Source organism: Podarcis gaigeae (genome assembly GCF_964106915.1).
Source record: "Podarcis gaigeae genome assembly, chromosome: 1".
Lineage (NCBI taxonomy): Eukaryota > Metazoa > Chordata > Lepidosauria > Squamata > Lacertidae > Podarcis > Podarcis gaigeae.
This window is the reverse complement of record NC_139678.1, coordinates 64442076-64454669: the sequence shown is the minus strand read 5'-3', so window position 1 is coordinate 64454669 and position 12594 is coordinate 64442076. Positions and strand designations below refer to the sequence as shown.

At 45.8% G+C, this 12594-nt stretch overlaps 1 protein-coding gene across 8 annotated transcripts in view; it reads left to right on the top strand.

Annotated features, from left to right (window-relative positions):
- The window catches only part of DCDC1 (doublecortin domain containing 1), a 267210-nt gene that overhangs the window by 212826 nt on the left and 41790 nt on the right, over positions 1–12594 (top strand). For all 8 annotated transcript variants that reach the window (XR_014566754.1, XM_083748746.1, XM_083748748.1 and 5 more), the window contains exons 26-27: positions 5079–5237; positions 6457–6660. Coding sequence is in view for 7 of the 8 variants with exons in the window: in XM_083748746.1 (XP_083604872.1) it covers positions 5079–5237; positions 6457–6660 (363 nt within the window). In the remaining variant the exon portion in view is untranslated. The remainder of the gene's footprint in view (positions 1–5078; positions 5238–6456; positions 6661–12594) is intronic.

Sequence of the window (12594 nt, the reverse complement as noted above, 5' to 3'; positions counted from 1 at the left end):
TCAGAGAACCAGAAAGATTTTCAAAGATATGGAAAACACCATATGAATAAAGGTTGGAAGAACTGGCTGTATTTAAGTTGGGGGGGGGGGGGGAATGAGGTTGTGATGGAAGGCGGTGATACCATTCTTCAGAGGCCCGAAGGGCTTTTACATAGAAGAGGTCAAAGATTTGGTTTTCTTCTGCCCCAGAGGGCAGGACTTGATCTGATGGGCTCAAGTTACAGGAAATAGACTTAAAATCAATAGATTAGATCTAGAGGGGCTCCTGCTTGCATTAGGAGAAGTCTGTCATTACTACCCTCCCGGTTGCAGCCATCTATGCCACATCCCATGTCATTCCTGAAGCTTCCCTGACCCTCGGGAGCAGCTTGAGAGGGACATATGGGCTGCAGCAAGGAGAAAGTGGCTGGACAGTCCCATTCCATGTATGCACTGGAATCTAGCTTGATGGACCTTAAAAGTGCTTAACTTCACCTGGAGTTCATTTCCTCTCATTTTAATTACCGGTACTTATTCTTAAGGGCATTGTATTTTAAAATAAATCAGCATCCATTCAAGGCTTATTGGAGGCCACCATAATCCAATTTAAAAAGAGTCACTCCCACTGTCAAGAACTTGAAAAACTATTGTCTGTGTACAGTCCTAAGGAAAGGGGACTGAAGCCGGAAACAGTATCCATTTGAAATTGGTAGTATAAAAACAAATGCATTTACTCATTCAAGCAATAGGTGGCACTGTTGTTTTCTGAAATATAGAAAAGCTGCCAATATTAGGAATAAATCATAGAAATCATAAAGTAGCTGTTACTACTGTCCTGTAGAGTGATACTAAAATCACGTCAGTGCTTGCGGCCTCAGTGGGGAAATATTCATGTTCCAAAAGGCTAATAATAATATATATTTCATGTCTTCGTATGCACTATCTTCATGCATGTAAAACTCATAGGAAATGTTCCAGAAATACAATTACGGGGCATATTTCTCCAGGGCATATATATAAGGGCACGTTCAGGTGATAGCTGTCATTACACTCTCTGAAACAGGATACTGTGGGACCCTAACAGACTCTCATTTAGACAGGTTAGAATTTTTGTAGGAAGCAGACATATAAGAGCTGTTAATTCTTGCCTCGGTAAAACTGAATGAGAGCCAATAAACTGAAGCTCAATCCAGATTAGATTGAGGCACTGTTAGTGAGTGGTTCTCTAAACTGGATAAAAGGGAGGTTGCCTGCTCTTGATGGGGTTACATTCCCTCTGAAGCAGCGCGTATGCAGCTTGGAGGTCCTCCTGGATCCATTGGTCACTTGAGGCTTGGGTAGGCTTGGCACGGAGTAACTTCCATCATCTTTGGTTGGTGGCCCAGCTGTGCCCCTATCTTGGCAAGGAAAGTCTATGCTCTGGTAACCTCTATGTTACTTTACTGCAATGTGTTATACATGGAGCTGTCTCTAAAGACAGTTCAGAAACTTCAGCGGGTGAAGTATTTAGAGGCTGGGTTGCACTGGCTGCAAATTAGTTATAAATTAGGAATTAGATCTACATCAGGAACAAGGAGGTAATAAATATTTCTATTGTGACCTGCTGTCCCTGTGGAACCTGCCACCCAAGACAGTCACTTCACCTTGCCTCAGAGTGCCTTATTTCCCATGTAAGAAAATGTTCAGTTGTGTGTGGAGGAGACATATACAATCATTTCAACAGCTCATAGAATAAGTGGAATTCCTAAAAAATAAAGGAAATGATACACTAATTAAACAATAATTAAAATGACATTTTGTATATAGCAGATGTTGGACTATATCTCTTGCCATCCTTGATTTTTGATCAGTGGGAGCTGTGGGAGCTGAAGTCCAACATCACTGGAGGATCAGAGGTTAGCTACCCCTGCTATAAAGTCCACCTTTTACTCTGCTTCATATTTCATTTACCTCCTGCCATTATGCTGTGTAGCTTTCTTCCTGACCCCTCTCTATCCTCAAACAAATAACTTGCTTAATGAGAAATGTTATGTGTTTGAACCTGCAAAATATGTTCTTATTGGCAATTTATAAGAGTTCCCATAAACTGCAAGTGGGCAGCTCTGCTTGTGTGTCTTCTATTTCAAAGTTCATAAGTTGAAAGAGTAAATATTTCTTTAGAGAAGGTTTGCAGAAAGTCTTATAGACCATTTTTCAGTTTAGTGCTTAGCATTGGCCTAAGCAATTTTCTGTTGCTGGTTCAAATGTTTCGCTTCCTGAGAGAAAAACTGGATTCTGTAAATGGGTAGTTTTCCATGGCCTTGCATTAGGGATGAGGGAGAAATTTAATTCAATTTACATTTAAAGGGGAATGTAACTAATTCACACTTTGCAAATCAACATGTGAACCAAAACGTTCACTATCCGAATTTTGCTGAAGAGTTTTCCAGCCTACTACTCTGAAGAAAGGTTTTATAACTGAAAGAAACTTCCAGATGCATTATTAATATGAATGACCACTGCATTTAATTTGCATAACTTAACTGGATGACTCATACTGTCATTTTGAATGACTCAGATTGGCATTTCAGTCTCATTTGACCTCACTATTTACAACCCAGTTCCTCCATCCACACCCAAGTAATATAAGCCTGTCAACTGAGGATAACTCTTCATGCATCTAATGAGCTGAATTATACTCTACAAAAAATTGTACCATAATAAATGTGTTATTTTTTGAGCTCTTTCCAGACTTTGTTGTTTATACCTTCCTTTGTTGGTTGTACATGGGATTACCTCAAGAAACTATAGCCCTAGCACCTGTTTGAGTCAAAACAAAAAAAATTCCTTCCAGTAGCACCTTAAAGACCAACTAAGTTAGTTCTTGGTATGAACTTTCGTGTGCATGCACACTTCTTCAGATACACTGAAACAGAAGTTTCCAGACCCTTCTATATAGTGAGATGGTGGGGAGGGGTATTACTCAGAAGGGTGGTGGGAATGGGTGATTGGCAGATAGCTGTGATGAGCCTGTTGACGACTCTTAACGACTGCAATACGTCTTACAGGAAAAAGCAAGGGGTGAGAAGGTGAAAAATGGCTTTGTCATGTATAATGAGATAAGAATCCAAGGTCTTTGTTCAGACCAGGTCTCTCCATGGTTTTAAGTTTGGTGATAAGTTGCAATTCAGCAGCTTCTCTTTCCAGTCTATTTCTGAAATTCCTTTGTAGTAAAACAGCTACTTTGAGATCTTGTATAGAATGTCCTGGGAGATTGAAGTGTTCTCCTACTGGTTTCTCTGTCTTGTGATTCCTGATGTCCGATTTATGTCCGTTTATTCTTTGGCGTAAGGTCTGGCCTGTTTGTCCAATATAGAGAGCTGAAGGACACTGTTGGCATTTGATGGCATACACAATGTTAGACGATGAGCAATTAAATAGTCCCGAGATGGTATGTGTGATGTTGCTGGGGCCAGTAATGGTGTTGTCCGGGTGTATGTGGCAGCAAAGTTGGCATCTGGGTTTATTGCAGGCTCTGGTGCCAGTGTCCGTGTTAGGTCTGGTTGCAGTATTATTGTGGGTTAGGAGTTGTTTAAGATTGGGTGGCTGTCTGTAGGCAATGAAAGGTCTTCCTCCCAGAGCTTGAGAAAGAGAACTGTCATTGTCCAGGAGAGGTTGTAGATCTCTGATGATGCGTTGTACTGTTTTAACTTGGGAGCTGTATGTGATGACTAGAGGTGTTCCGTTATTTTCTTTTTTGGGTCTGTCTTGCAGCAAGTTCTCTCTGGGTATCAGTCTGGCTCTGTTGATCTGTTGTCTAACTTCATCTGCTGGGTATTTTAGTTCTAAAAAGGTTTGCTGTAGATCTCTTAGGTGAGAGTCTCTGTCTGTAGAATTGGAACAGATGCGGCTGTAACGTAGTGCCTGGCTATATACAATGGACTGTTTGGTATGTTTGGGATGGTAGCTAGAGGCATGTAGATATGTTTGTCGGTCAGTTGGTTTACGGTATAAGGTGGTGTCTATGCGCCCATCCTGTATTTTTATAGTAGTGTCCAAAAAATGTATTTCTTGCATAGATTGATTCATTGTTAGGTTGTTTGTGGAGTGAAAATCATTGAATTTCTGGTGGAAGGTGTCCAGGGTCTGTTGACCATGTGTCCAGATGATAAAAATATCGTCAATGTATCGCAGGTACAAGAGAGGTTTGAGTGGGTAGGAGTTTAGGAAAAGTTGTTCTAAATCTGCCATGAAGATGTTGGCATACTGTGGGGCCATGCGGGTGCCCATTGCTGTGCCGCTGATCTGAAGGAACAGGTCATCACCGAATTTGAAGTTGTTGTGGGTAAGGACAAATTGGCAGAGTTTGGTGGCAAAGTCCGCTGTGGTTTTATCTGAAATGGTGTTCCTTATAGCTTGTAAACCATCGTTGTGTGGGATGTTGGTATACAGAGATTCCACATCCATAGTAGCTAGTATAGTATTGTTGGGAAGATTATTTAAAGATTGTATTTTCCTCAGAAAATCTGTGGTGTCACGTACATAGCTGGGAGCACTGATGGCATATGGTTTCACTGATGGCATATGGCTTCTTCAGTGTATCTGAAGAAGTGTGCATGCACACGAAAGCTCATACCAAGAACTAACTTAGTTGGTCTTTAAGGTGCTACTGGAAGGAATTTTTTTTGTTTTGACTATGGCAGACCAACACGGCTACCTATCTGTACCTGTTTGAGTGTAGTCTTCTTCCTCCCTCCCTCCATTTTTGCTGCTTCTCCATTTTTTCTTCTTCCCATAAGGTAGAAGTAATATCCACACAGTGATGAATTAAAGTGTTGGTTTATATGCTTCCCACGTAACCCCAAAGTCTTGTAGTAGTATGAACTGTAAGGTTGGATGAGGAAACACTGTTGAGTACACAATCTTAAGAAATGTAAAACTACTGTCTGAATCATTTAGACTGCAATTCTGCACACAGTTTAACTGCCATTGACTGTTTCAGCTGCTAATCTCTTAATAATCCTTAGTTTTAATTAATGACTTAACTTTTTATGAGAAATTTAAACTGGTGACAATCAGCAGTGCTTCAAATTTCATATCGAATTTTATATTTTTTTCAGGACTTCACATGCAAAATCTCATCTTAAAGCAGATGCATCTTATACACCCATGAAATATGCTTGGCAACAAAATCTCTATGATTTTGATGAGGACTGCAGCCTTCAGAAAGATAAAGATGAACTGTTCTTTGAAGATGCAGAGTTATATAAAAAATACAGGTCAGGTCATATATTTATATTTCCTAAATTGTTTTTAGGATAGAATCTAGCAGTTTGGGCCACCACCATTCTGTAAAATCACTTGCTATCCACCCCTAATCTCTTTCCATACTTTGTGGAATTAAAAATTTGCAGAAATGGTAATCACATCCCTCTTATAATTTGGGATGGAGGCAGTGGCAGAGCTTCATGCTCCTGCACCGGGGGGTGGAGAGCAGGTGGGGGCGTGGCTGGCGTGCATCCTGAGGGTGTGGCTCGCTGCCTGCAGGGGCGTGGCGCACGTCCTGGGGGCGTGGTGCACTGCCCGCAGGGGTGTGTTGCCCAGCTCGGGCGACGGGGGGGGGGGGGGGGAACCGGTATGGCACCCCACCAGGGTTGCGTTGTTGGGGGCTGTGCGCTCCCCCACTCCCCTCTTCCTCCCCCAGTGGATGGGGGATAACTGGGGCTGCACCCTTGAATCTTAGGTTCACAACAGTCATTTCATAGTCCCCTAACAGCTTCTAGTACCCAGGCTCTGAAAGTCATACAAATGTTACCTAAGAATGCTGACTCTACAGAAGAGAAAGAAGTTTGTTGGATATAAACTTGGTGGGAAGAAGAAAAGGAACAAGAAAGTTGGGTTAAAAGCAAAGTTGCATTAAAAAACTCTTTAATTGTCTAAAAGGAAGAGTCAAAATGTCTTTACATGTTTTGAAATATTTTACAAACTAATTTGAAGGGTCTTCATTATTCCGTTGCCAGCTCACAGTGACATATCATTTGTATTCTGTTTTCTCTCTGTGACTTTAAAAATGAAGTCAGACTGAAGAGACTTGCTGGACAGTGTATCTTATTTCCAAAGTTTCAAGTAAGCAGAGAGAAGCACAATACATCTTAGATAAAGGTGAAGTCTATTCCAGTATTGCATGGTGTCTAGAAAACTTCTTTATGAGGCTTAATCAATAAGCTCCTCTATGCTCTCCCTCCAGACCATTCTATACTTTCAGTTGATCTCTCTTTCCACAATTTCACCTTTCCACCTACCCAATTTCTCAATAACTATGCTCATTTTTCTTTGTATTATGGTATGTATCTGAATTCAGATGTCAAAAGCACAAGCTGTAGAAGTAAACAAAGTTTTGGCACACTCCATTTGTTTTGCTCTTTTTTGTCCATTACCATGCAATGAAATATTTACAGAGCATTTTTCTGCAGCTCTATGTCTTTTTGTTTACTTCAGGCATCAGCCTAAACTGACTGAAGATTTGCAGAAAACTCATCATCAACAGTTTGAATTTAGAAATGGGAAGATTATCAACTGTAGCTTTCGAAATCTTGCTTTAGGTGTGGAGAATTCTGATCTGCGTTCTGGCGCTGAAGTGGTTTTGTTGGAAAAGAAATGTGACAGTATCAATCAACACTGGATATGGAGAGAGGATAGCAGGTGAGCGTTCACTGTCGGAAATGTGGTAGAATTTCACAAGAATTAAATTGCATTATTAGTGGGACTTCCAATCAGGCTAGGCTACTTTTCCATTTCACTTGTTCTTTAAGTGCAGATATTGTAGGCCTCAACCACCAGTTAGTTCTAACATTTTCTAAGATGGTCTTTCAAAAATGAAAGCATCTTAGACAAGGGGCTAAGAAAACAGCCAAAGTTATAATTTTTGTTTACAAAAGACCCTGCATTTTAGTCTTAAATAAAGCCTTAGTATATGTAACTGCAATAACTCAATATTTTATTCTTCTTTACCTTTTCCCTTTGTCTGTTGAATCCCTTACATCAAGTTCTACATTATAAGCCCTTGGGGCAAGGACTTGTCATCTCAACTTTTTGTAAAGCGCCATGTTACATGGATGGTGCCTATTTATTGTTTTTAATTATTTATTTACTTAGCAAAATTCAACAAAACTTCCAAGTCCTTTACAAGAAACCTTTCCTTGCGTGCTGAGGTCCCCAAGACACCCCAAACCCAATAACTCAAACTTCACACATTATTTTTGTTTAAGGTTTTTGGCATAATTTTGGCCACAACTTTATTATCAATACAAATTGTGAGTGGTTGCTTAGGCATTGGTTAGACTATCTGTCCTCCCCGCCTTGGGGACAGCCCTGACTCCGTAGTCAGTGCGGAAGAGCAAGATCAGGGTCAACTGGAGCTGCGAAACAGACCCTCAGCTAATCCCCGCATGCTCCTTGGAACTTACACGGCCCGCACCCTGCACCAAGGGTTTGGACGAAGGGGATGGTAAGTTCCAGAATTCCTTTAACGGAATACCCGTGCAGCATTGGAGGGGCAGGCCCAGCCTATCCATACCCCTCCACCAACCAATTTTAACCAATGCCTAACCGCCAACCTTACAAGTTGTGACGATTTGCTACGCAGTAGGCAAAACCCAACTGGCACACACTAATCAGCCAAGAGGTAAATTCCTACTGGGCCCCCGCACCAAGGCGAACGACCCCATGACAGGCATAGCAAGGTCAAGCGAAGCCCAACAAGGGAGGGCGGGCGGGAGATCCGATGTCCACAGCAAAAGAGAAAGAGAAAGCTGTGGACCTTGCTTAAATAGCCACTGACCCCACCCCTAAGTTTGCAACATCAACTTTCCCCAGATAACCAGATCCTCCCATCTAAACAAGCCCTGGCTTTAACTTGCCTAGCAATCATGGGGTGCCTTGTATAGCCCCATCCGCAACCCGTGCTCTCCTTTTAGTGAGAACACGCTTTGCGTGCTGAGGTCCCCAAGACACCCCAAACCCAATAACTCAAACTTCACACATTATTTTTGTTTAAGGTTTTTGGCATAATTTTGGCCACAACTTTATTATCAATACAAATTGTGAGTGGTTGCTTAGGCATTGGTTAGACTATCTGTCCTCCCCGCCTTGGGGACAGCCCTGACTCCGTAGTCAGTGCGGAAGAGCAAGATCAGGGTCAACTGGAGCTGCGAAACAGACCCTCAGCTAATCCCCGCATGCTCCTTGGAACTTACACGGCCCGCACCCTGCACCAAGGGTTTGGACGAAGGGGATGGTAAGTTCCAGAATTCCTTTAACGGAATACCCGTGCAGCATTGGAGGGGCAGGCCCAGCCTATCCATACCCCTCCACCAACCAATTTTAACCAATGCCTAACCGCCACCCGAGCCCTTTACGCTCGCCGCCAACCACTCACAGACTAAACCACACCCTCAACTTGGACACCACTGCATCCAACCAGACATCATTCCCCAACGGGGAAAGATGCACCCCATCATCCCTGAATAATTCAGAGGCCTTGAACGAAATCAGAGGGTGAGGAATCACAAATCCGCCCAAACCAACCACCAATTTGCTTGCCGCGGAATTAATCCGCTTCCTAACTCTTTCGGTGGCCGCCGGGCAAGGGCTACCCCTCCAAATGCGGCGTTTCAGCAGCTGCGACCAAATTAGTGTGGTTGAAGGCACCAAGGCCGCCAAATCCCTCAAGTCCAGTAATATGGCAGCACGCAGCCCAAAGCAGGAAGAGGAAACCATATCATTCTCCCCCAGCTGCACCACTATCGCTGTAGGGGGGCCAGCGTGGAGGACCCGTCTGTGCATGAGAGGCAATAATTCTCTCCACTGCATCCCTCGTCTGGAAATCCAGGACACCTGCACGTGCTGCGGAAGGCCCAAGCCAGCTCCCAGACCAGATTGACGAGCTCTGACAGCGGCCCAGTGCACAATGCTGTGTCCCACTATCCAAATACGGATAGCGGCCAGACCTAGGGTTAAAACACAAAAATGTCAGTACACACACCACCATTATTTCCTCACATATACTTTGAATGCATCCGATCTCCAACGACCCAGGTCCTTTATCCTCCTTGCAGACAAACCCCAATGGGCAGCTGTCGTTGCGGCACCAATACGGAAGGAGTGAGGAGCAAATTCCGATGCTTTGCGGCCGCAGGCCACTACCACCTTGCGCATCACCTTAATGAACTGATGCCGGACTAAAGGGTGCCCATTTTCATGAATAAACAAAGGCCCCTCGCCTGCCGGCCGCAAGGACAAGTATCTCTTAAGATCCTTTACGGGGCAAGGACCCTTCTCTCCCGTTGCCGAGAGCCGAATGACGGCTCCCCTACCCACCTGGTCGGTCTTCGAATTCCTGATATGCACCCTCAGGTCCGACTGTGACATGCTCACGTCCTGCAACAGCAAACCCCTGGAACCTCCATCCCGTTTTTGCTCCAGGACCACCTCGCCTACCCTCAGTGCCCCAAAGAATGCCAAGGAAAAGGCTGCTGAAAATAGACGGGCCTCAAACTTGGACCAACAGATGCTCCGCAGTTTACTGCGCATCTGTATCAGCAACTCAAAAGTGATGGGACTTCTGGGAACAGTCCTCGATGGGGTGAGCCGTCCCCATCCCTCCAATGCCCGGCGCACCACAAACTTCCTACATGGGTCCTTGTCAAAAGTGGCCCTGCTAAAGAAAGAAATTGCTGCCGAGTGAAGTCGCAGGGTCCTAGCCGCCCGGCGCATCTGGAACAAATGTGCCAGATACTTAAGCACCTGGGCAGTAGAATGAGGGGTGATGACCGCCCCCGCCGATTGGCCATTAAAGGACAGAAAATCAGCCCAGGCCTTCTTATAGGACCTTAGCGTGGAAGGGGCGACTGATGCTGCTACTCCCTGTGAAACTAAGTGTTGCCAAGGTTCCAGAGATGATCCGGGAAAATCTCCGGACGGTCTCGAGCCTCTGGCGCCAATGACCTGAATCGTTCCATCTGAAAACGGGACAGAGCATCAGCAATCTCGTTAGAAATACCCGGAACGAAGCGAGCAGAAAATACAATATTAAAACGCAGACAGTGCAAAACAAACACCCGAAGCAAGGCCGAAACCCTAGACGACCGGGATGACTGCTTAGCTAAAACAGTCACTACTGCCTGGTTATCGGACCAAAAACAAACCCGATGGTCCTTAAAATGCTCGACCCACAAGTGTACCGCAACAACTATGGGGAAAAACTCAAGAAATGTCAGGTCTCGAGTTATCGCTTCCCCACACCAAGCCTGGGGCCAAGGTTCAGCACACCACCTGCCGTCCCAAAACAAACCAAACCCCAGTGACCCTGCCGCGTCCGAATGCACTTGAAAATCATTGTGGAGGTTCAAAGTGTCCTGCCACAGTGATACGCCATTAAATTCTTCCAGGAATTCCAGCCACACACGGAGGTCGGCTTGCACTTGGGCGGACAAACGAACCCTATGATGCGGTGCCTGCAGCCCCGAGGTAAGTTTGGCCAGGCGAGAGCAGAACGGGCGCCCCGGCGCCACCACCCTGCAAGCAAAGTTTAAATGACCTAGCAACGACTGAAGCTGTTGCAAGGTAACCTTCCTCAATGGGAGCAGTTCTTCAATGACCTTCCTTAAAGCAACTAACTTATCTGGCGGCAAACTAGAGGTTTGGGCCACGGTATCCAACAAGATACCCAAATAGGTAAGTTGCGTAGTGGGACCCTCAGTTTTCTCTGCCGCTAATGGAACCCCCAGGTCTTCAGCCAGGGACGCAAAGGCACGCAGCAGAACCACGCAATTCCCCGTGTCCCTCGCGGAGGCCAGTAAAAAGTCATCCAAATAATGCGTAACCCCGCCCAAACCGGTTCTGTCGCGCAAGGCCCATTCCAGGAATGAGCTGAAACACTCAAAAGCCGCACAAGCTACCGAGCAGCCCATGGGCATAGCCTTATCAAAATAGAATCCCCCGTCAAACTGAAAACCCAGCAGCCAGAAATCCTCAGGATGAATTGGCAACAAACGAAAAGCCGACTCAATGTCGCACTTGGCCAATAGGGCACCAGGCCCAAACTTCCTTATCATCTTGATCGCATGATCAAGAGAGGCATACTTCACCGAACAGAGCTCCGGGGGAATTACGTCGTTAACCGACGTACCATTAGGATGAGAGAGGTTATGAATTAGGCGAAACTCCCCCGGGGCCTTCTTGGGAACTATTCCCAAGGGTGAAATGTGCAAATTAGGAAAGGGGGGGGTGGCGAAAGGACCAGCCATACGACGTAAAGCCAGCTCCTTTTCAATTTTCTTACGCGCCACACCAGGCATGTCCTTAACGGATTTCTGGTTCCTAGGATTCTGGGCTACAGGGGCCACGACCACTGGGATCCTAAATCCCAGCGAAAAACCATTACTCAAATACGACGCTGACTCTCTGTCTGGGTAAGATTCCAGTAACGCCAGTAACGGCTGTAGCCGAACCGGAGTATAGGCCAAAGAAAAGATATCACTTTCCTGCTCCGGGAACAGGAGGCTGGGCAGGGACCTTGGGGGGCTGCTGGGAGCCCCCTCCCCTGCGAAAGGGCCGCCTGGCCGCGGAGCAAGCAGAAGCCGAGTGGCTCCCAGAGCATTTGTCACAAAGGTGTGCGAATTTACAGGCTTGACGTTGGCAAATGCCCTTATTAAAGTCCCAGCAGAACCACTTGCGCCCAACTTTTTGGGTGGCAGGCTTGAATTTTTGCAACTCAGAAGCCTTCTTCTCAATACGTGGTGCCACATAAGTGGTCCACACATCCAAGTCCTTCCTGTCCCAGCGGGCCGTCGGTATCTTGGCCGCCCTACGCCTAAAGTTCTGGTCATATGATAATGCAGCAGTCTCGCCAGCCATCGTAAAAGCTGAACGGACAATAGACAGATAAACCCAGAGGTGCAGAGACCTCTTGGGATACGCTGCAGAAATCACACCAGCAAAAACCTGGAAACTATCCATCCAACGTTCAAAAGTCCTGTCAGCCTTTGCTACAATTGTCCGTCTTTTGGGAACGGAAAGGCCCTTGTCCAGCGGCTCCCGACCATCAAGCGGAGGAGCCAAGCTGAAAATATCCACGTAGCGGCCATCCAGAATCCTAGACCGCAATTTGGAAGACAAGTGGGCACCAGGAATAATATCCCTAGCAGAATTGGTGGAGACTCTTACGTCAGGCACCAGGACCCCTTCTCGACACTCCTGTACGGCGCCATACCTGGCCCTATGAGAATTTGCCCTACGCTCCCAAACCCACTTTGGCAGCCCCGACGACTCCCCGTAGCCCCAGTAAAGCTTAAGGGGGGCCCCCTCATCACTGCTAGAGCTGATGGAGGAAGTACCTGAAGTGGAGGACGATGTGTCCCTCCGTCTCTTCTTAGAGTGCCTCCTGGAGCCCCTTTTTCGGCGACGATGCCCACCGGAAGAGGACCTTGGAGGAAGAGGAAGACTGTCTTCAATCGAAGAATCTGACGCTTCACCCTGTTGCACTGCACCTGGGGCTGACTGAACAGAGACAACTTGTGAATGAACTGGATTAGAATGCCCCAGCGCTGGGGGCCGTACAGGTGAGCCCCGTACAGC